We start from the raw sequence: 23,992 nt of genomic DNA, 5'->3' as shown, positions 1-23,992 counted from the left end.
GCAGTTGAACAGGTGTACCTAATAAAGTGGCCGGTGAGTGTAAATGAAAAAATGTGAGGCACAAAACATTTTGTTTTTATTGAGTCGAATAGTATATTTACATGTAAGGTAAACTAATATAATTAATAGCTATTTTTTTTATTTTCTTTTAGGTAGTGGATGAAGCCAGTGGCAGTATTCAATTTTCTTTTGAAGTGTCCATTTAACATTTGCCCTCTAGGGGGCAGTGATACACCAGCATTGATGCATTGAACCTGCTCCAAATAAAATGAGACAAGAAGAGTTATATAACAGTGATGAATCATAATAAGTAGGCTATAGGGTACGTAGCATAGCAGGTTATGTTCATATGCTGTTTCAGCTCCAATAACTTGGCTTCTCCCAACGGGCCCTGAACGCAACACAGAATTTCTTCATCTTGGGATCTCGCATCTGAACGGAGCCTGTGCCAGCCTGCTGTCCCTTCTCCCTCTCACCTATTCCAGACGCTCCGGGTGTTTGTCACTAACCGGATGAGATTTGGGGTCTGGTGGAGAAAACGGTAGCAGATTACCAGGACGAGATTTCCCTGTAAAAGAGAGAAATCCCGCAGCTGCGCAGAGAGCTGGACGAGAGGAGACCCGAGAGGAGTGCTGTTGCAGGTCTGCAGGTCTGTACAGGTATGCCTACCTGTGTGCACCTGTATATCTGCGTGTAGTGGAAAGTAACGACCTACATACATTTACTCAAGTTCTTTACTTTAGTGTAAATCTGAAGTACTTGTACTTTACTCCAGTATTTCCTTTTTATAATTATATATGTAGCCATAGGTGTCACCCTGACCTCCAAATTCCCCAGATTACAATCTGATCAAGCATCCGTGGGACTAGCTGGTACCCAACCTTACAACCCTCAGTACTCAAAGGATTTGCTGCCAACGCCCTGGTGCCAGACTCCACAGGACACCCCTAGAGGTCCTGTGTCCATGCCTTGACTGGTCAGAGCCAAGTCCAATTCAAGGAACTCCCACCATGGATCAGGGGCAGGGGCGTACATATAGAAAGTGCAGGCAATGTGGTTGCACTGGGGCCCCTGAGGTGGGGGTATGTGCATGATAGTGTGCACTAGGGCCCGTCATAATAGCGTGCACTGGGGCCTATCATAAATACCTTGCACCACTGATCAGGGGTAAAAATGGGGGAAAAATATAAATTTCTAACAACTAGAGAAGTATCAACGGGGCATATGGGTGGTAGATCAGACAATAACCAGTCCAAGTCTGTTATCCAAACTGGAAATATCTTCATAACCTTAGAGAAATATCAATAATTCAAAAGACTTGTTGTTTCAGAACTCAAAAGTTGAGCTTTTATCAAATATACTTCCCCAGCAGGCTTAAGACTCTCAATAAGAACAGACAGGCAGTCAGAAAACAAAGACTGACTGACAGGAATGAGACCTATTCGTATTCCAGAGCTTGAGTAAATCACACAATCTGAGTGAGTAAATGTTGTTTCATGTTTAACAGATGGCCCTGGAGTGTCAGCCGAGATGTTTCCCTCTCAGCAGGAGTGGAATCCCAACATGGAGCCGCGGCAGAGCCAAGATCAATTATTCCAGCAGATCAAAGAGGAAGAAACGGAGCTCACAGCGACGCTGGAGGCTGCTCCCTCCAACTGTGTGAAACAACTTTACAGTGAAACAGAAGGAAGCGCCAACTGTCAGGCCTCTTCATCTCACTACTCTGCTGCTGTACATGTAAATAAAGAAGAAGAGATAGACACGACTCCAGCTCATGAAGCCTCCGTCAGGCTGCTGCTGTTTCTCCAGAGCACCTCAGCTCACAGGGAAGGCCTAGTGCAACATCTGTGGAAATATACTTGAGACCAAAGGAAGTTTATCTGATCATTTCAAGTTCTGTCACATCTGCTGTGCTTGCTTTATGAATGATGTCGACCTCATAAGACATATGGGTGAGAGCCATGCTGGAGAGAAGCCTTTTAAGTGCAACAAATGTGGAAAGGCATACCTGCGAAGAGACTAGAGGAGAAAAAAATTAAAGCTGCACACTGTCTAACTGGCAAAAATAATGATTTTAATGCTGCAACATTGCGGCCTGAAATGTTGCTGGAGTTTTTCCACAAGTTGGGGATATAATTTTGGGGCTGTGTTATTTATGATTATTTGACTGCTTCATTTTGAGCAAATGTTGTTTATGTTCTTTTCGTTGATGGTGAAGAAGCAAATAAACCTCCCACCATGCAATTGGTGTTAACATGTAGCCTATCATTTGTTCAGATGGTTTACAGACAGGCTGTAACATCACTACAGTTACATACAACTGAGGTGTGTCTTCAAAAGGTATATGTGAACTGAATGTAGTGTCATTGTTATTAGAATGAAATCTAATTTCCATTTTCATTCATTATTGATATCCAGGTTTATTTCCTTTGTTGTTTTTGACCTGTTAGGTACTTCATTATCCTTCAGTGCCTTGCTTGGATGACAAATTCACAGATGATCAACATGGGAAAACCAGTGTTTCAGATGTTTGCCGGTTTTGCCTGTCTCCAGAGAGCTTAAGCTGAGCCAGGTATGTTATTGAGCTTTACAAAGAACCATATATCCTCCTGAGACCCTGTGTCATCATGTGAGGACATCAGGTTTACTTGACCTTCAACACTTGATACTTCTTACTACTTAATGTAGACCTGTTGTCCTTGTTTGTGGACATTTTTTGTGCCATCTAGTGGTAGTGAGAGCACAATACACTAATCCATGCTAAAACAAGATGGCAGCCATCTCTGCCAAGTCAGTCTGCAGCTGATCCTGACACAAAAGTTGACAAGGTCCAAAACCTGATCACATTCTATGGCTGAAACTTGTTTGTTTATGATTAATAATGGTTGTAGTTCAATATAGCAACAAATCAATTTTTGATCAATTTTAGCAACGGTTACAAGCCAAGACTCTTGATTAGGAGGTACTGACATTTGGACTTAATTATCGTCTCGTTTGAGGACATTGGGACTTAATTATGTTTTGTTTTTTATACTTATTGGGTCCCACTGATCCCAAATAGTTAGGAGAAAATAAAAATGCATACCAAACAGAAGTACCAAACAGTGTTTGGTAATGCATACCAAACACTCACGGTGCAAGTGATAAGAAACCAGCTGTATTCCCATTGTTGTCATTCAGTGTTTTACAGTTGTACTGAGGGTTTAAAGTTCATACTTTGCTCAGAAAATATCAATTAATTATTACAAAGAAGGAAATAAAACCTACATGTCGTTTTTTGCACCATGTCTTTATAAAATAAAGGTAAGACAGTCCAGCCCATTCGTTTTGTCCTGTAGCGGATTACCTAGAGTCATCCATGGCGACAGGGGGCGCTGTGGAAACATAGCCCTGTGCGTCATGACGTTGAACCGGAAGTATTAACTAAAGTCGCCCATTTAATTTACGTTGGTGAATTATGCGGCTCTCAATTCCCCCAAAGTTAATTTCTTAATTTTAAAGTTAGTGTACCAAACTCCACATTTACCGGCAACATAAACCGGTTTTCCATCATGTCGGAGATGCAACTGCTCAGACTGCTGGTCAACGAGCGACTGGCAGCGGCTGCCGAGGAAATCTTTGGACTCGTTGAGAGGACGATTGAGGAGTATCAGGATGAAGCTGTCCGCTCCAACAAAGAAGTCATCCAGCTGAGACAGCAGATCGAGCAACTGACAGTTTTAAAACCTGAAGTAGTATTATTCAGAGCAGGTTTGTGTCATCATGGCTGTATATAAGCTATGTAAGCTAACCGTTTAGCATCGCACGAGAATATACAGCACATAACCGTTGATTTGAGCAAACACTGGAAGCAGTAGTAGGCGTTTAGCATGTCCTCTTTGGTTTTAATTTAGTGGCACATTAAAGATACCTGACCAAAGCACATCTTACACTTGCACGAAGATCTTTGTGTTATATTACTTATCTATTAACCCAGGTTATATCATGTGTCCTCTCTGTCTTCTAGACACCCAGCTGGCCTCTGAGAAACTGCCTCCTTCACTGCAGCAATATGACAACAAGATGGAAGAGACCCCCTCTCTGAATGAAACAGAGTTTCAAAAGCACCCACAGGTCAAAGAGGAGCAGGTGGATGAATATATCAGTCCAGACGATGAGGCTGATACTTCTGAGGATGCTGGCCTCTGTAGAGAAATCAACCAACTGAAACAGCAGATCGAGCAGCTGACTGCTTTAAAATGTGAAGGAACACTATTCAGAGCAGGTGTGTGTCATCTGTAAATGTAGCAGCTGTCTGGTTGCTTTGTAGCTGTATAGAGTTGCAAGGTAACAGATTGTCAGCTGTTGATACTGGCATTGCTAGGTAGTAGCAGAAGAAGGTAGTTAGCATCGTACAGTTCCACAAAGATATTTTTTGACTGATGGAAAAAGTATTCAGATCTCTTATTCAAATAAAAGTAGCAACACTACATTGTTAAAATACTCTGTTACATGTAATATAGCATACTCATTATGCAAAATGACCCATTTCAGAATAATATGTATCATATTGCTGGATTATAATTATTGATGCATTGCTGTGTTCATCACTTTAATGTTGCAGCTGGTAAAGATAGAGCTCATTTTAAGTAGTTTATATACTGCTGGGTAGTTTAACCTATAATAATATGTCATTATTTTTTATCATAGCTCATCATAGCATCAAACATAGCCCGTCTCTGCCCATCACTCTCCCCCTCTGCTGCCGAAAGTATCATCCATACCTTCATCACATCCAGAGTTGACTACTGTAACAGCATTCCTTATGGTACATCATCCAACGTCCTAAATAAACTCCAATACATCACCTCTGTCCTGCAGAACATCCACTGGCTCCCTGTCCCACAACACATCCAATTCAAAATCCTTCTCCTCACTCATAAAGCCCTCCGTAACCAGCCCCCACCTCACCAACCTGCTCCACCACCACACTGCTTCCCTCAGTCTGATGCCAACCTCCTGACTCCACCACTCAGGACCATACACCAAACCTGGGGCGACAGAGTCTTCTCCATAGCCACCCCCTCCCTCTGAAACTCTCCCCAGACACATTTGAGACGCATCCAACTTTCCCGAATCACATCATTTATCAAAACTCATCCTCAAAACGGCTTTTATGTGTGAATGATGTCGTGTGTATTTTACAGGATTCTATTTTATGATCGCTTTTAACTAATTTAAAATGTCTTTGAGTACCATGAAACCATAAAATGGAAATACTCAAGTACAAGTACCTGAAAATTGTCCTAAAGTACAGTACATGTGTAAATATACTAAGTAACATTACACAACAGATAACCCATATTGTAATTCCAGACTTAATTTCACAAATTCAAAAATGTTCTTTTTGCTGGAGAAAATTGTGCAAATTCATCAACATGAATTAAACTGTAATGGCACATTGAAAACACATGACTAAAACACATCTTGCTTCCACTTGTACAAACGTACTTGTGTTAGATTTTACTGGGTCATTCACCAGGTAACAGCATGTGTCTTCTTTGTCTTCTAGACACCCGGGCAGTCTCTGAGGAGATCATGCCTTCACAGCAGCCAGACCAGCTTCCTACTGTGGAGGAAAAAGAGACTTATGATTCTCAGCAAGTCAGAGAGGAGCAGGTGGATCAGTGCATCAGTCCAGACATGGAGGCTGATACTCCCAATGTTACTGAAGTCAGATATCCTACATCAGAACCAACCATTAACTGTGAGCTGCTCCCGTCTTCCATGGATGTAACTGTGAGCTTAAACAAAAGCGTAGACAACAGCTGGAACCAAAGAGAAATTTCACCATGGCCTCCTCAGCATCACAGTGTTGCACTTTTCATTGGACTGGAGCATCCTCCAAGGGGAGAAAGATCTTGCCGTTTTTGTGGCAAACATTTCACGAAGGACTCTTATCTTATAAGGCATGTAGACACGAGTCACAACGGGCACAAAGCCTTTAAATGCCTGGAGTGCAACAAGGAGTTTGAACAAAGGTATTACCTTGTTATGCATACAAGAATTCACACGGGTGAAAAACCCTTTAGTTGTGATTACTGTGACAGAACATTCAGTCAGAACTCAAGTCGTCTTGTTCACATGAGAAGGCACACTGGAGAGAAGCCATATTTTTGTAACAAATGTGGCAAAAGCTTTGCCCAAAGCAATCATCTCAGAATCTGCAAAACAAGGAGTGAGTGCAACATCACACCGGAAGAAATGAATATATCTGAGGATCACAAAGACAGGAATGCTTTTAAATGCTCTGAATGCAACAAGGAGTTTAAGATGAGGCAACAGCTTGTTCTGCATATGAGAGTCCACACTGGTGAAAAACCCTACAGCTGTGACTTTTGTGGCAAAAGTTTCACTCAGAGCTCTAACTGTATTGTTCACATGAGAAAGCACACTGGAGAGAAGCCCTATTTTTGTAAGAAATGTGGGAGGAGTTACACTTACAGCCAGCACGAAAAATACTGCAAGGGCACACAAAACGAAAGCACAAACAAATCTGTTCGCTGCACAACATGTGGCAAAGACCTTCACACAGAGTCAAATCTGAAGCTGCATATGGAGGTTCACAAGTCATGGAGGCGACACATCATTGAGAAACGGCAAGGACAAGAGTAACAAGAGAAAAAACTTCAAGGTCAGTCAGTCCATTTTTGATAAAATGTGCAGTCCAGTATTAAGGAATGACCTGCTCCAGCTACAGCCTCTCACAGATGCAATATATTTGTTTAAACGTTGCTGAATAAGAAACTATTCACCAGTTTGTTTTGATACAGTTCAAAGTTTTGGCTGAGTTAGTTATGATTTGACTGTTTAATATTGAGCAAATGGTTTTTGTACATTGGTGCTGGAGATGCAAATTAACCGTTCCAGATGATCTTCACTCCATGCTTTGTTCAACCAATTGCTGTTAACATGTAACTGGTGTTCAGATGGTTGTAACATCACTGCAGTTACATATAACTGAGATTGTGTCTTCAAAAGTTGCATTTGGATCCGTTTCATTTTTTCAGCACAGAAAGCAAAGTGATTATCAACATCCAGGTTTATTTCTTAAGTTGATTTGACCTGGTAGGTACTAAAGTATCCTTTAGAGCAGGGGTGTCAAACTCTCTGTAGTTCACGGGCCACATACAGTCCAATTTTTTCCCTTTTTTGTGTTAAGAATTACAAGTAGATCCTGCAGACGTTCATCCTTTTACAAAACAGATGAACAGCCTGAGATGTCTGAAGAAAAATAAGTTTAATTCAACAGTATGTCTCAGTTTTTCCACGTTCAGTCAGTTTACTTCCCACTGTCATTACATGTGCATTTATCCACACATTTCCTGATACAGATTCTTTTGAACTGAAGCTGCTGATTGACAATATTTCGCACATTGTTCAATATCTTTAAACATGGTCACAGTAAGTATTCATTGTTATATCAAAGAACTGTATCCTAGTCAGGGTGGAAAAGCTTCTGAAGCAGAATTTTGCATAAATTAGGCAACACATTGTTTAACTTGATTTTGAAACCTGGCACCTCTAAGTCTAGTCATCTAGTGGGCTACATTGGACCCATTGGTCGGCTGGTTCTGGCCCACAGGCCGTATGTTCGACACCCCTGCTTTAGTGCCTCGCTTGTATAACAAGTTCAAAGATGTTCGACATGAGCAAATCAGTGTTTAAGGCGTTCATCAGTTTTTCCTTGTCTTTATCCAGCTTAGACTGGGCCAGGAATTGTTGCTGTTGTGGCCCTGTAAGCCCATTAAAGCATCAAATGTGTTACTGAGTTTCACAAATAACCACATCTTCACACAGTGCAAATAATAAACTTGCAGTGAAACCAAACTGTGTTCCCTTTGTGCTCATTCAGTGTCTAACTTGTTCTGAGGGTTTTCAGTTTCATATTTTGCTCTTAAGATAACAATCAGCGATTGTAAAGTAGACAAAATAAAACGCACGAGTTATTTTTCATAGTTTGTTGATAGTTATTTGTTGTCCACTAGTGGCAGCCGTGAGTCCTCCACGGCGGCAGGGGGCGCTGTTGCAAATTAAATCTACGTGATGACGTTGAACCGGAAGCTCTAACTAGCGTCAAATTTTCAGTTTATGTGAACGAATAATGTGAATTTTGGGTCCCCAAAGAGTTTAATTCTTTATTTTGAAGTGCCAAACTAAACATTTAGAGGTAATATTAGCCGGTCTTCCATCATGTCGGGGACAAAGCTGCTCAGACTGCTGGTCAACGAGCGACTGGCAGCGGCTGCCGAGGAAATCTTTGGACTCGTTGAGAGGACGATAGCGGAGTATCAGGATGAAGCTGTCCGCTTCAAGAGAGAAGTCATCCAGCTGAGACAGCAGATCGAGCAGCTGACCGTTTTAAAACCTGAAGTAGTATTATTCAGAGCAGGTTTGTGTCATCATGGATGTAGCCTTTAGCCACTTGCTATGTAAGCTAGCCGTTTAGCATTGCTATTGGCTATTGATATTAGCAAACAAAAGAACTAGTAGTAGGCATTTAGCTTTAGATTATCAGCCCATATTGTACTTCACAACTCTATGACAACCCCAACTTTTCCTCTTTGATTTTAGCTATGTAGCTGGAGGAAATCCTGCAGCTTCATTAACACAAATTAACCTGTAATAGCTGTAAAAACAAAATTGATCCTCCACCTTTGGCACATTGAAAACATGAATAAAACACATCTCACTTGCACTTGTACACAAATCTTTGTGCTTGATTTTACAAGATTATTTGCCAAGTTATATAATACGTTTTTGCGTTTTAGACACTCAGTCAGCCTCAGAGAAGATTTTGCCTTCACAACAGCCAGACCAGCTTCCCAATGTGGAGGAGAGCGACACCCATGATGACTCCCAGCAGGTCAAACAGGAGCAGGTGGATCAGTGCATCAGTCAAGACATGGAGGCTGATACTTGCAACGATTCTGAAGTCATATATCCCATATCAGAAACAACCTCTAACTGTGAGCTGCTCCCATCTTCCACAGCTGTGACTGTGAGTGAAAATGAAAGCATAGATGACAAATGGAATGAAAGAGATGATTCGTGGTCGCCTTGTCAGAATCAGCAGGTGCATCATCACATCACCCCAGACTTGACGGATGAGTCCTCTGACAATGTAAAAGTCAGAATTACGAAATCAGAAACAGCTGCTCAGTCTGATTGCCACCCGATCCCACCTGTCAGCAGTATAACGGTGACATTTACTGATGATGAATGGAATGGAAGTGACGTTGCCTTAACGGAGCAGCAGCGGGAGCAGAAGACTTGTCGTTTCTGTGGCAAGTTTTTTAACAGGGACTCTGATCTGATCAGACACGTTGAAAAGACTCACATGAGTACGAGGGCCTTTCAGTGCTCTGAATGTGACAAAGAGTTTGCTTGTAGGAGCCATCTGGATGCGCATGTAAGAATTCACACAGGTGAAAAGCCACACAAGTGTTCTTTCTGTAGTAAATCTTTCACTCAAAGGTCAAATCTCAACGTCCACGTTCGGCTGCACACTGGTGAAAAGCCGTATTTTTGCAAAGCGTGCGGCAAAAAGGTTGCCTATAGCTCTCACCTCAAAACGTGCGGTATGAAGGAGCTCAGAGGGAAGGACTCATTTTGCTGTTTGGTTTGTGGTGAAGAGTTTCACACTGCTTCAAAACTGTGGGTCCACAAGAGGATCCATGAAGCCGGGAAACCCCACACTGTTTTCTCGCCTTTGGACTGATCACAGGACTGAATTGACATTTGTTTCCAGTATATCTGCAGAACCTTTAAAGGTCTCAACATTTCTTAAATTCAATTTTGTAAATACTCGGCCCTAAAAGTTATTAAATGATCTTAAATTTGAAATCCTGAGGTTTTTATTGCTACAAACATTTCATCTGATTTTATCCATCTTTATTTGTCAAAATAAAACATCTGGATCTGGGGAATTTGGAGGCCGGATTGATGTGTTGAGCTCTTTGTCACGTTCTTTGGAGCAGTTTTGGCAGTGTAGCATGGCGCGTTGTTCTGCTCGGGAGGCCATTGCCATCAAATGGTATCCACATGACTGCCAAGAACCAAAAGTTTCTCAGCAGAGCATTGCAATGTAACAAGATGATCAATGTTATTCACTTCACCTGCCAGTGGTTTTGGTTAAAAGTTTGCTTGAAAAAGGTCATTAAAGCAATATATTTAAGTGTCCGATACCTGAAGACACCCTGGTTTCACTTTATTCATTATTTCTTAATTTCTTAGTTAATATTTCTAAACAAGTTTTTAAAAAATTAAGGTGCCAAATCAGAGGTTTGGAGCAAAAAGACAAACAATTACAGCCATTTTAGTTGTCTCTGTTTAAGACCTCAGCCTTTTCAGTCCACTTTTGTTGAGATCTCTGAGCATTTCAAGTCTTACTTTTTTTAGTCCTGTTACTGCTCATGTTTATTTTGCACCTCTTTGTGAATGAAATAAACTATTTTTCCTATTTTGTAATGACAAAGACCCTTTTGTGATACTTGTAGACTAACCTAACGTGGTAGTAAACCTCTTACAATAAAAACCATGTATCCAGCACAAAGTCTGAAAATGTAACACCTTAATTTTGGATCCGTGTTCATCCTTGCTTATTTGCTTACTTATGACTGTCATTTATAACATTGCCAACTACTTCCTGCACCCCAAACAGGATACATATCAGACTGGGGAGGAGTCCGTGATATTCCACTACCACTGCAGACAACAGGCAGCCACATTGATCTCTTATCTACTCTATCTTACCCTAAAATTATCCATAGAGGTGTCACTTGAATTAATAGCAGCACAGAAACTGGAACACACTTAATGTCTGTGTTTCCAAATGTTACATTACATTTTAGTATTTGACTAAATGTAATGTAATACTCCCACTGTTATTAGTGCCTACAGCCATGAAAAATCACAGCTATAAAAGCAGTGGTGGAGGAAGTTCTCATATCTTTTACATAAAGGGAACTATGCCCATTTACTGAATTCAAACATGTTATTCCTATGGTTTCAGGCCAACCCAAAATATTAGTAAAATAAATAACCCTCTCTCAAATCCAAAAATTAGAATGCTAAAACTCAAACTTGTGAAAACAGAATACTCTGTTACAAGTAAAAGTTTAATCAAGATTTTACTTAAGTAAAAGTACAAAGGGGAGCAGCAAAATGTACTTTTAGGTATAAAAGTAAAGGTACCAATTGGGTTGGGTGGTCCCTTTCGTGTATAGTATATAACTGGAATATTACTGATGCTTAAACACATAAGCAGCATTATAAAGTCACAGCTGTATAGCACATTTTATACACCAGGGTAATTCAAAGTGATTTAAAGATCAATAAAATATATAAAACGTAATAAAGGATGCAGATTTGCAATAAGAGTAGAGACAAAAAAATATATATAAAAGGTCAAATTAATTACTAAATGGTTTACAATTTAAAAAAAAAACATTAAAAATAGCAAAAGTGCAGACAAGAGATGCAAAGATAAAAAGATAATTTAAAATTATTTAAGACTGAGTTTAAAAATGAGGTTGCAGTTGTTACAGGGTAGAGTAGGCAGTGTAAAAAAGTTTTGTAGAGTCGGGGCTGGGAGGTTAGTCCAGGTTTGTGCTGCATAACCAAACACTGCTTCATCATGTTTACATTGGTTTATATAATTTAATGAATGACTTTATTTCGGACCACAAAAAAAAGACATAATACAAAACAAACAAGACAAAGATAACATTGTCCGAAAAGGAGTAGGGAGAAGTCAAACTTAATTGTCCCTACCACTTTCTTACATTTCTTCTTTTAACTTGTGTTATTTCAACAAATTCCCAAATTTATTTACAACTAATATACAACTATCCCCAGTCTATTTACCACACAATTAATAAATAAGTAATAAACCCAGTTTATTTACAGTCCAGGGACCACCAGTGTTACAAAATAAATATGCACTTCCGCAACACAACCTTTCCTTATTTATACATCTGCCAGAAATATCTTAATTGATTTATATTTGTGGTTTGTTCCACCCCATACACTGAAATACACAGACTAGTTGTACAAACACATTGGGGTTTTTTAAATGAAATTCTCCTCTTGAATTATATCCCCCCTCCCTGTCACAAAATATTTTCTGAATGTTGCCTGGAAGTGAATTTTTTCTCACTTTAAACATGATTATTGCAGTTTTAAATTTGACCAGATCTAACAATTTCATTGTTTGTGTGTTCCCCGTGCCCTACATTGTGCACTGTCATGATTACTCTCCTTTGAAGGATGTGTAATGGTTATTGAATAGTCTAAAAAGTATTTTATTTTATGAATTGATCACATTTTGTTTGTATAATCTTCAACTCCAACTGTCCGATAAATGTAGTGATGTAAAAAAAATAGTTGAATATTTCCCTCTGAAGTGTTGTAGAGTAAAAGTATAAAGTAATATCAAATCAAAGTACTCATGTTAAAGTAAAAGTACCTCAAAATTGTAATTAAGTACAGTTCTGTAGTAAACGTATTTAGTTACTTTCCCCCACTGCATGTTAAGCAGTAAAGCAGATGGGTGTAGTATCAAGTCTCTCCAGTAGGTGGCGACATTGTGCTTGGACGTGAAGATCGTCTATTAGTTAGAGGAGTCACTTCCTGGTCATCAAAATGAACGCCATCTGCTCTTCGCGGCGACTAATTGCATCACCTGGAAACGAGACAAAGTGAGAGCTCTTTTGATTTTACCTATCTCAGTTAATACTTACGGAGAATGATGCCAGAGGATGGAGAGCCAAGCTGCGGCACAATAAATACACAAGAAGTGACGAGGAGGCGAAGTCAATAAGTGTTGGTAAATAAAAAAGCTGTCACTTTGTATCCTTAGCTAGCCGTTAGCCTCGTTTTATTAGCATGTCATCGTTTGCTTTGGACGGTTAGCGTCAGATACCGGGCTACACTAGCTAGCTGGTGGCAGTGGAAGCTAATCAGTTGCGAACAATATAACGGAATGCGGGCTGTGGTTTGGGTGTCGCACCTTGTTTTAAAAGTAACGTACCATTCATTAATTAACCATAAATAGCTAGCTTAGCTTTACATAATCCGTCGTCACATTAAGCTGTTCATGTTATGGCATGACACCTGTCCGTCCAGGAAGAAAGGACCGGAGAAAATGGCAGGACATCAGTGCGTCTGCTTCCGACTATTCACAAAGCCAGATAGTGGTGTGCACCTGTCGTGTAATAATAATCATTAGGGTTGTTTTCAGTCAATTTTTTTTCCACATAAGGGAGCAGCTCTGCCGTGTTTATGTAAATACAGGCACTAATCCATGACCCTGAAGTGGCTGCTGTGGGTTTGAACTATTCATCCAAGTAGCACAAAGCTGCGGGATAATGTTTCCTGTATCAGTTTACTGACTGCAGCCAGCTCTGGCCTCTTTTTCCACTCCAGGATCAGCAGCAGAAGGGGACACAGAGTGCTGGTAATACCTCAGAGAGATGTAAACATCTGACACGTTTTTAAGAGACGCAAAAAGAGGATGTGTGGACCTTTTAAGATTGTCCAAAATGTGTATTGGGTTCAGATTTTTTCCAGCTTCTACTTTGCGGAACAATCTGTGCAGGTTCCTCTATTTTTGACAGAGTCTGCTGAATGTCTGAACTGAACCAAAACAATAGTGCCACACCTTTAAATCAAGACATTGTGGCCAACTTATGTCGTCATGCTTGCTTTTTGGGGGAGCTTAGCCTTTGTCAGATATGAAACTGATACCTACATCTCCTAGTGTTGTCTCTGATACACAATATTTTGGATTATCATAATTTAGCTTGTATAGCAACCTTCAAAACCAGCATTAGAAAGTCTCACAAAAAATGAATATAACTATTAAACCTGAATAGCATTACAACAAATCACAAAACCTAACATGCATAGTTTATGAAACAGAAAAGAGAAGCAGTTAAAGGAGCAGTGTGTAGGATTTAGTGGCATCTAGCGGTGAAGATTGCAGATTGCAACCAGTTAAAACTCCTTCTGTGTGGTTTTCTTTAGTGTTCTTTCTTCACAACGTTTTTACTGGGAGACAATTATTTGCAGAGGTCTCCTCCTCCTCTCCAAAACAGGTCAACCTGGTCTCCCTCCAAAGTCGTCGAAATCTAGCGCTTGGGCAGCGACTTGCACCGTCAGACACTGACAAAAAAAGCTGTTCTTTAACATCCGCATGATATGCAGCTGGTTGCCGTTATAATTTAATGGTGCTCAGTTGCGTCGGGGTAAACGCGGTGGGCCAAGAATGAAAGTTAAGGCAGTGAAAGTGCAGGGGGCGGGCGGGAGAGCTGGTGGATGGGTCCAACAAACACTGACTTTCAGGGAGAGCCGTTTGCATCCTGTAAGATTATGAATCCAAATCCAGTTATTTTTTCCTAAACCTAACCACGTGTGTCAGTTATTGGAGGAAAAAAAATGTCGTTTTGCGGTGTTGTACCAACGTAGTGCATTTATTTTGAGAGAGGCTGTATATGAACAGTAAACTTCCTGTGAAACTGAAGTGTATCTTGAAAGAAGACAATGCATGTAACAGGCAGAACTTGACACGGTGTCCCAGAACATCAACAACCAACGCACTCAGGGTACCTTGCACATCGTATCTGGACGTGGAAAGTCCATGACCACATGTTAATATGTGACTAGAGTCAGAATGTGTTGGACAGGTGATTAAAACCGGTGAAAACAGTGAATAAAGCAGTTTTACATTACAAATCAGTGTTTCTCCTAAGCTGTTCTGCTCGTCGTAGATGTGCCACTAGCCCAGCACCTGCTACTGTGTGCTCACCCTTTTACTCTGATAACTTAAGATCCAGATATTCAGGAGGTTTTTACCTGGAGCTGAATTATCTACAAGGTTCCCCTACCCTCCACAACAAACAGACCCAGTGATTTAAAACGATAATAAAGCAGTTTCGCATTAAAAAACTGTGTGTTTCCGATGTTATTGTTGCAGAGGGCCTGATGGCCGACGCCCCATCCAGAGCCAGTGTTTGCTTTGATTCTGGGCTACTGTAGAAATATGGCGGTGAAACATGTCAGTCTCTGTGGACAAGGACCCGCTGCCTATGTAGATATAAGTGGTTCATTCTACGGTAATTATACACTAAATAAAACATACTTATTATTTTATATTCCATTTTGCCAACACATCCTCATAAATCCTGCACACTGGACCTTTAAACTAATAATAGTAATCTGGATCCTCAGGCAGGTCATTCCAGAGCCGAGGAGAACTGTGGGCTTTTTGTTCTTGCTGTTGTTTTCAGTGTAGAGCTCTCCAGTCTAAGCTATTTCTAAACTAGTTATTGGAACAGCCAGATGGTTCATGTCTGAGGACCTCAGGCTGCACACAATGTGTTAGGGGAGGGAAATCTGGACTCAGTACATTAATTGCCTGAAAAGCAATCAGAGAGATTTCAAAACCTAACTCAGAACAAATAGGCATGTAACATAAGGGTGCTAAAACTGTCAGTATGCAGTGTGATGTCAGCTGAGGCGGACTTGGGGGTCAGCTAGCACGGGATGTGGATGCATGTCAAAGGGATGCCAAATCATCATTGTGCAACTGTGCTTAAAGAAAGATGAAAACACAAGGTTGCACCATGGATAGCAACTCTTACCCTAACTTTCATAGTCGGCTCAATCCAGGCTAATTCTCTCAACAGTCTAGACAAAAACTACATTTACAATTTCATGTTGAGCAATTCCTGTTGTGAAAACACTGAAACATTTTCTGTGATTTTATGATTCTGTGATCATGCTCCTCTTCCTGTTGTTTTCATTTTCCTATCCCAGATGCATGAGGGCTTTAGGTCCTGCTAGGAGAACCCATGGAGCCAGACATCATGCCCTTGCACTCCTCCACCCCCCCTCCACTGGATGATGACGGCGACGGAGAGGCGGGATCAGAGGAGGACGAGTTTGGGGACTTTGGTGGATTCTCCGTCGGAGTGTCCCGCTTGTCTCCTGGCTTTACTGATTCACTATCCAGCCTCAGACAGCCTTTTCCCACCACAAAACCAGCCACTCATCAACCCAATTGTAGCTTTAATCACCCAGTTGAACAATCCCAACCCACACCCACTATGGACTCGGGGTCTGGCCTTGGCCAGATTTACGTGGAAGGGCAGGATTGTATCGCTGAATCAGGTGTGCACCTCACAAATGGGTACTCTGAAAGAGGCCACTACTCTGGGACCTACATAGCCTCTGCAGCGGGTGTATGCTCTCCCAGGGAAGAAACAGGGTTTGCTGATTTCACTGTGTTTACAGAGCAGGCAGCACATCCCTGGTGCTGTGGCTTCTCTCCCATGAGCAGCAAAGAGCTGTGGGATGGCAGAGGGGAAGAGACACACTCTGCCAGCAGCATGGGTGAACAAATCTGTGATCAAGGACAGGAGGTTGTTATGGACGCTGAGCCCAGATCTCAATGTGCATGTAAGGCAAAGGAAAATGTTTGCACTAAGGTCAAGCACTGTGAGGACAGAGATGCAGCACTCGTGCCACCATCTCAGGACCACCATCAGCCTCAGGAAGCTGCAGCTGCTTTGGGTTTTCCATCTGAAGAGCCTCCTACTGGGGAGGAGAAGACTAGTCAGAGCAAAAGGAGGCATAGTTGGAGGCAGGAGGATGGGGAGTCAGACGAAGACAGAGATGATCAAGACATTTCTACTGTCCCTCAAACTTTCAGTGTGTATGAGTCTGCATCAGAGGACCTGGCATCCTTCTGTGATGATCTGTCATTTGAGGGTTGCTCTGCGGATTTGGAACCAAATGTTTCATCTCTTGCTTCACATTGGGATCAGACTGACTGGGACCAGACTGATGATGATGAGGAGGAAGAGCTGGGAAATGACAGGCATTCTGACTGTTTTGTCAACAACAGCTTGGCAAACCTCAGACCATCTATAGCAGAGAAGGGTTTTCATTATTGCGACCAATCTGCGACTCAGGAAACTTCTGCTACCTCCAACCAGCCACAACCTGGAACACATTCACAAGACAATTTTGCAGACTTCACAGACTGCAGTTTCGAGCATCACAGGGACCAAGGACACGTCCAAAAAGCTGATGCAGTGGTGCAGAGTTTAGGAAACCTCCCACCAAGTGACAGCTTTGCTGATTTCTGCTCAGCGCCCACGCAGGAAGACGGAGAGGGGTCGTGGGCGGAGTTCAAGGACCCAAGGGTTCAGGAGGAGGGGAAAACTTGGACGCAGTTCAGAGAGCCAGTCAGCAGCCTGCAGACTGATGGGGACACTGAGGAGGAGCAGGACAGGGCAGGGCAATGTGGGGTTTCCAGGAGGAACAGCTGTCAGGTGGGAGACATTTCCCTAAACACTGGCTTTATTGTTGTTGCTCTTTATAACGATAATTAGAGGCCACAGAGAATACTTTAAGGGCTTGTCATGGATTATGTATTCCTTTTCCTGTCATTATTTAGTTTGCTTGTTTGTCACATGCCAGACAGACTTCCTGAGTGTTTCACAGGCAATGAAATGTGAACAACAAGAGCTTAAAATCAATCATTTGAACATTTGTTTTTTAAAAAGTGAGGCTTCTCCCTTTTTTCCTTCTAGCTGTCACTGTCCTGCCGTGTCCAGCAGCTTCTCCTGGCCAGTTTTCCAGAGGTAGAGATCCCAACTGTGGAATGTGAGGAGGACGTGCTCAGCCTCACTGCTCTGCTTCACACTCAACACCTCCCTGAGAGTGAGGAGGAGGAGACACCTGAACCCTGTTCCAGATCTCAGTGGTGAGGATGACTCCCTGATGGTGGATACGTAACAGTCTGTAACATTTTCAGGATGCAGGAGTTTATCTTGTCTCCTTTTTAAAAAAAATATTGTCTCTGAAATGTGCTGCTTTGTCATTTTCTTACCATCTCTCAGGATTCGGCGGGGGGTGTGGTGGCCACACCGGGACATCCATGACGCAGTTGGTCTCCAGTTTCAGTGGGGAGGTTCCCACACTAACAGGACTCTGCTCGGGTGCCTTGGTGTGGAGACGAAGAATATTGTGAGTTCAGCAAATCATAAAAAATACATACAATACAAAATACAACATTAAATCTTGAAGGGCAATGTTCAGACAGATACAGTATACGTAGACAAACTTAAAACAGCTATCTGATGCCAGTATCCTAGCATTTATAGAAGATGCTACAATAGTTTGCAACACCCGTCCCTCCAGTGAGTCCAGGGCCAGATCAATATACTTGCCTGCATTATACTCTGAATTAAAATAGGACAAAACAATCTATAGTGGTAGAATTACAAGCTGTGACACTCCTGTTGGCTGCTTTAGATAAATTCTGCCTTTTTGTGTCTTTACCTCTTGAAAGGTGTTCATTGGTACGAAGAAGCAGGCGGTGGCTGTGCCTGCTTTTGCATCCAGCCTGGTGAGTCATCTGTAGGAAATGTGAACTATATTAATTTTTCTTTACTGGGAGGAAGAAGCATTGTAATGGTGTAAGAAGAGCGGTTTCAGTGGTCCTTACCATTGTCAGTGCATGTTCTAATTTCCATCCTGTGTTCATGCGCTCATCAGGGAATGCTCGAGCCCACCAAAGACTCTGTGTCAGCTGTCTGTTCTCCAGGACACACAGTGGTCACCACACAAGCACCTCCAGGGCCCCGGGACACACCAGACCCCTCAGCAGATTCACTACAGGTTTATTTGATTTGATTTGATTTGACTTGTAACAGCTGTATTAGATTAAAGAACAAGAGACACATGACAGGATAACACACACACTCACAATGTGGGAAACAGCCACCACTAGATATTTCTAAAGCTGTGTTTTACTGCTCATGCCATTAAATTTGCTCTACTGTTGCTGTTTCCTTCTCTCTGTGTAGGAGGCGCTTCCTTCCAGCCAGCTGGACTGGAGCAGCCGTGGCCTTAGCAGCTCTCAGGACGGTACGTCCCCTCGCCGAGCCCCTCACTTCTGGGGCTGGAAGTAGACTACAGTATCAGCCATCCCCTGCGTGGCTTCTTCTGTTAAGCCTAAACGTTTGAGAGTTTTACTCTGGACTCCTCCTCACTTCCTCTAGGGCATGTTCTGCTTCTTTTAAGTTACAACGTGTTTCCCCTCTATTCACTCAGCTGTAGTGGGTAACCACAACATTTTGTGATTTATATTAATGTCCTCTCATGAATAACACAAATAGAGCTGGTGTTCAGAAATCATGTTTGTCATTATAATTTGTCCAAACAAGAAAACGTAGACATTTAACACCCAACAGACCCAAAAACTGGGAATAACCCATCAGTCACAAGTTTTCCAGAACAGTTGCAGGGGAAACACTGTACTGGCTTCCCTCTCCTCCTCCCTTAAGCTACTCTAGTGTCTCATCTTTATCTGCTGCCACCTTTTACAAAGAATTTATCTCAGTATTTGCCAGTGTCAGTTCTGGGCAAACTTTGTGGTGTCCATCTTGAAGTTGTAACACCAAAAATGGGTAAAGACTACTGAAAACTAGTATGACGTCTACTGAAAACAAGATGTGCATACTGTTATTGTGCTACTTGATGAATTTGAAGTAGTTTTTAAACTACAACATTAAAAAATCTGAGGGTAATGCTAAATTAATGTTACATTTGAAAAGCACTACAGACTGAATTTGTATACCCCACTAAATATCAGTCAACTCATGGAGTATGGTCATAATATACGCCATGTTGATTTTAACAGATGTGTTTATCTACAGGACCATTTTAATTTAGCTTATTGGTGGCCACTGTGAAAGTTGAACCAACACTTCCAGTGTTTATACTTGTCTACCTTTTGCCCTGTGCATGACTGTACACACTAAAATTTGACAGCGTCATCCAATTTTTGGTTTTATTTGACACTAAAGTGTCCTCAGTTTTTGATTATAAAAACAATTTATTAGTTCTTATAAGCTTGTAAAGGGTTTCATGGTCCCCTCAGTTATCTTAGACACCTTTTCAAAAGTAGAAACCAAAAAAAGACGTTTTAAAACGAGAGCAACAATGTCAGTCAGAGCCATTCTTTCCTCAGGAAATACTTGATTTCATAAGAATCAGATTTAGTACATAGTGCTTAGAACAGTATTTGCACAGAATTAATACTAAAAATTGAACTCCATAAATAATTATTACAATTATGAGTGAACTTAACTGTACATGGAGTGTTCTTCATGTATGGATTTGTCAAGGAGCTGGCCTAGATCTAATGAATGACTCATACACCAAACTACAGAAATACTAGAAAAAAGCATGAATTACAAATTCCACAGATTAGCTTTTATGTTGGTGTCCTTGTGAACTTTTATAGGAAGTGTTTAAAATTGGAAAACTAGTTTGTTATTAGCATGCTGCTCGTTTAAAACAAAGTTAAATCCAAGTATTAATTGGCCATGATATGATCTGACTTTGTTTTTCAGGACAGTAATAGACAACAAACTTTGCAGCATAACCCATTTTCTGCTGCATGCTTTTTAAATGGGTAACACAAAAGTATAAAGACAAGAAGTAAAAATAAAAGCTTTGTAGCATAACCAAGGTTTGGAAATGAACTGCAGCTGGTGGACTCCAAAATCTACCAGCCACTCAATAGATTACTGTTGTTTTAAGTCTAGCAGCCACTTGCAGACTTTACCAGCATCTGACTGGTGCTAATTTCCAACCCTGCATAACCATTGCTCATAAAGATAAGTGACAAAATTTAAAAGAAAAAAACAAGAAATGATAAAACTCTCTTTACAGTAGGCTAAGGGAAGTGTTTGCCTGAATGGCATATTCAATATGACACCGTTGAGTCGTCAGCATGCTGACATGTTTGAGTTTTAGCTCTGGTTTGTGGCATGCAGGCTGTCACAGCTGATCGACATGTTTCATTAACTGTACCAATAATTTTCTAGAAGACACCTAGATGAGTACACAGGTATAGACAACATTAACATTTAGATTTAACAGCTGTAGCCACTGAACAGTGTTGTAATAGTAAAGTATGCACAACAGAGGGCAGTGTGATTTCTGTAGGATGTGCTGAGTGCAGCAAAAAGGTCAAAATAAATTTATTGTATTCACTGTAGGAATACATTTAAAGAATTTAAGTGATTTAAAGTCAAACAATCAGCCACTACTTCAAACTGATATGCACTTCATATATTTAAAACTGTTTTTTGTTTGTAGTCTTATATTTAATTCTTTATTTCATTATTTTTTCACATGTTTGGTCATATGAAATCTTTCTTTGGGGTTTTGTTTTATTCTGAGATTTAGTTAAAATGTGTGGGAGATAACTGCTAACACTTTATGCTGCTTTTAGTGTTTTTCCTTTTATTATTTTGCTCCCTGTGCATTGACACATTTACTGTATGAGCATGCTGAATAGGATAAAGGAGAGTTCAAAAATCTCACCATAAATCCACTTGTCAGTAGTTCATTACCAATCAAAAGTGTTTCTGCAACATCTCTGTAACTGCAGTTACAGTATTTCATATGAGTTGTGCCTTTATGCCAGCAATTGTTTTCTAAAAAAAAAAAAAAAAAAGCACTTGGACTTTGGACCTATAGTTTGTTGACGGAAATCTTTTTCTTTTGTTTTTTATTTCTTCAGATTTACTGCTCAAATCCAGATTTAATGCACTGCAATAAGGACTTGTAGGAAATCCTTGTAAATACTGAAATAAATCAGTCAATCCTTTTTGCTTGGTTTCGCCTCTCTTCCCTCGGCTTTCCTCTCTCGTTGGAAGCTGTGTCACTTTTTCTCTGGTTGAATGCAGAGTTGGAGTATTTAAACAGCTACGCACATTGCAGGGATTTGGTGTCAGTTTGTAAGACAAACTGTTTAGAGGGCCACTCTTTTAAAGATGGTGTAATTTTTAAGAGTCTAGCTGGACAGCAAACATTTGTTACGGCAGCTAACTACTTGATAGTTCAAAGTATTATGCAGTCAATATAAATATTCTAGCGTCTCAATGATTAAAATGTTTCTCAGGTAGCTGCAACCCTTGTGTTATGATCGGAGGTGTTCTTATTAGACTTAAACAACAAAATCAAACTCAAGTGTTTGGACCCCTGGTCACCTGAGTCATGTTATATCCATGTGAAGATCAGTGACCTCGTTCTAGGAGGTGGCTTGGATCTGAATCTGACTATAAAAAGCAATTGGATAACGGCTTTGCATTGCTTTGTTAAGCTTTGTTTGCAGTGTCTATCACTCTCAGTCTTCCCCCCTTTCTCAGTAAAAGGAGAAAACATCAGTCAGAAGCAGATGCTCATTCTCCTTTTATGAAAATCAAATCAAGCTCCCCCCCGTTCCTCTTCACCCTGCAGCAATCCTCACCCACTGTCCTCCCTTGTTAGCACAGGCTGCTCTGCTCTCAACCTGGATTATTTTGGTCCTGAGGAGGAGAGCAGATCCTACAGCAGCAGCGGCAGCAGCCGTAGCAACAGCCCTCCTCCAGGTCAGCATGTGAAACTGCAGAGATGTAGATTTTATTGTCATTCATGAGGTTTTTGTAGCCACAAAGCAGTCACCAGAAATATCAAGCAATCCAGTATCTGTTGCTAAATTTAACTGGTGTTGTGGGTGTGTAAATCCTCTTGACGCTCATTGAGTTTAATGTGTGTTTGTTACACACACTCGCATGTAAAGGAGTTGACCGTGACCTGTATGAGTTGACCATCAGCAAACTGGAAACCAGCGCTAACAGTAGCCACATGGAGGACGTTTTGAATCGCCTGATGTCCACAGCAGAGAAAACCAGCACTTCAGTCAGGTCAGCCCAGTTTTTACATCAACGTACTTTGCATATTTTTTAATGTAGCATCTCCTTGTCCTCTGTGTGCGTATTTAAATAGTGTTTGTGTGTGTTCTTCACCAGAAAACCTCAGCAGGACGAGGAGCTGAGTGCAGAGGCTGACAGGGTGATCTCTGCACTCCCTAACCTGTCTTTCATGCAGGCCAAGGTCCTCATGTTCCCGAGCATCCTCCTACCCAAACAATGCTGTTCCCCAGAATTACGGTGATGCTGTATCTCCACACACATTTATACTGAATGCTCAACCTACAACCTATTGCAGTTACCACAAGATTCAAATATTCCATGGATATACAAAGTGCTACAAGGAAACAAGAGGTACTGTGGACTCTAGTTGATCCACCTGCTTTGGTCAAAATACTCCACCTGCTGGCTATCCTCAGTCTTTGTCTTAAAAACTAAGGCTCTTTGAAAGTAGAGAGGCAGAATACCTGCACATGTATCAGCTGATGTAGAAATTTCAATGTGCAGTAATCTGCAAACCAAGTATCATTCCGCTTAAAGTCAGTGTTGTGGTGTATTTTGGTTTAGACTCACCCACACACACATTTATTCACTTCAGAAAGTGTTACAGCATACTAACCATTAAAGTTATGTTTGATTGTGTATTTATTGTTATTGTAAAATATGTCAATTTTGTTTTGATGTAAATTATTATAGACAAATGTGTAATATACTTAAGAGATATGGGAGACAGAAGATGCGTGGACTATGAGAGAATATTTTCTTTCAGTGGAAAGTTTAAATTTCTTATCTTACTGTCTCATGGTTTGTAGATTGTCACCCAGTAAAGCTGGTTATTTGGCTTTTGACTCCAGTTTCAACCTGCTATTTATAATCAATTTACAACAATCAATAATATGAGAGTAGTTTCAGTGGGGCTGATTTGAAGATCAGCAAAAAATGGTGGGAAATAAAACAAATGAAATTGCCTCAGGATGTACCACCTTCATACTTTTATTCATTTGGGGTTACTAATCAATGTCTATACCCTTATCTTATCATGGGGGTTTCACATTTATATCATTAACCACCTACAAAAATCAATTTTAACCTGTATGTTCAGTTTAAAATCTGATTTCAGAGGAATAACTGATTAATTTTGGTTTACCTGTTGCCTCTAGTAACAGTTTTCTCAT

The 23,992-nt window shown here is 40.9% G+C and overlaps 2 protein-coding genes and 1 long non-coding RNA gene across 10 annotated transcripts; all 3 read left to right on the top strand.

Annotated features, from left to right (window-relative positions):
* Nucleotides 1–312: 312 nt before the first annotated feature.
* On the top strand, nt 313–2,253 carry LOC144458384 (uncharacterized). Its single transcript, XR_013487877.1, has 2 exons — nt 313–659; nt 1,508–2,253. It is a non-coding gene; the product is annotated as an uncharacterized LOC144458384 (long non-coding RNA).
* Nucleotides 2,254–3,435: 1,182 nt separating this feature from the next.
* LOC117248495 (uncharacterized) lies at nt 3,436–10,594 on the top strand. 4 transcript variants are annotated; one of them, XM_033613632.2, is made up of 4 exons: nt 3,436–3,750; nt 4,007–4,264; nt 5,552–6,673; nt 8,811–8,947. In XM_033613632.2, exons 1-3 carry the CDS (start codon nt 3,552–3,554, stop codon nt 6,652–6,654), a joined length of 1,560 nt encoding a protein of 519 aa, XP_033469523.1. In that variant the 5' UTR covers nt 3,436–3,551; the 3' UTR covers nt 6,655–6,673; nt 8,811–8,947. The 4 variants fall into 4 exon arrangements, with proteins under 4 accessions (XP_033469523.1, XP_033469522.1, XP_078016772.1 ...); XM_033613631.2 differs by lacking the exon at nt 8,811–8,947 and having other exon boundaries at nt 5,552–7,869; XM_078160646.1 differs by lacking the exons at nt 5,552–6,673; nt 8,811–8,947 and adding an exon at nt 4,690–5,538.
* Nucleotides 10,595–12,746: 2,152 nt separating this feature from the next.
* On the top strand, nt 12,747–23,992 carry aftphb (aftiphilin b). Of its 5 annotated transcripts, XR_013487861.1 has the most exons (11): nt 12,747–12,868; nt 15,859–17,378; nt 17,640–17,812; nt 17,949–18,075; nt 18,401–18,457; nt 18,607–18,729; nt 18,918–18,978; nt 22,401–22,496; nt 22,688–22,811; nt 22,917–23,339; nt 23,420–23,992. XR_013487861.1 is itself a non-coding variant. In XM_033612596.2 (10 exons), exons 2-10 carry the CDS (start codon nt 15,894–15,896, stop codon nt 23,059–23,061), a joined length of 2,391 nt encoding a protein of 796 aa, XP_033468487.2. In that variant the 5' UTR covers nt 12,747–12,868; nt 15,859–15,893; the 3' UTR covers nt 23,062–23,992. The 5 variants fall into 5 exon arrangements, 4 of the variants coding, with proteins under 4 accessions (XP_033468487.2, XP_078016799.1, XP_078016800.1 ...); XM_033612596.2 differs by having other exon boundaries at nt 22,917–23,992; XM_078160672.1 differs by lacking the exon at nt 12,747–12,868 and adding an exon at nt 14,738–15,155 and having other exon boundaries at nt 22,917–23,992.

This window comes from Epinephelus lanceolatus, chromosome 17 (assembly GCF_041903045.1).
Source record: "Epinephelus lanceolatus isolate andai-2023 chromosome 17, ASM4190304v1, whole genome shotgun sequence".
Classification (NCBI taxonomy): Eukaryota; Metazoa; Chordata; class Actinopteri; order Perciformes; family Serranidae; genus Epinephelus; species Epinephelus lanceolatus.
The sequence above is the reverse complement of the archived record's forward strand: the minus strand, read 5'-3'. Positions and strand labels throughout refer to the sequence as shown.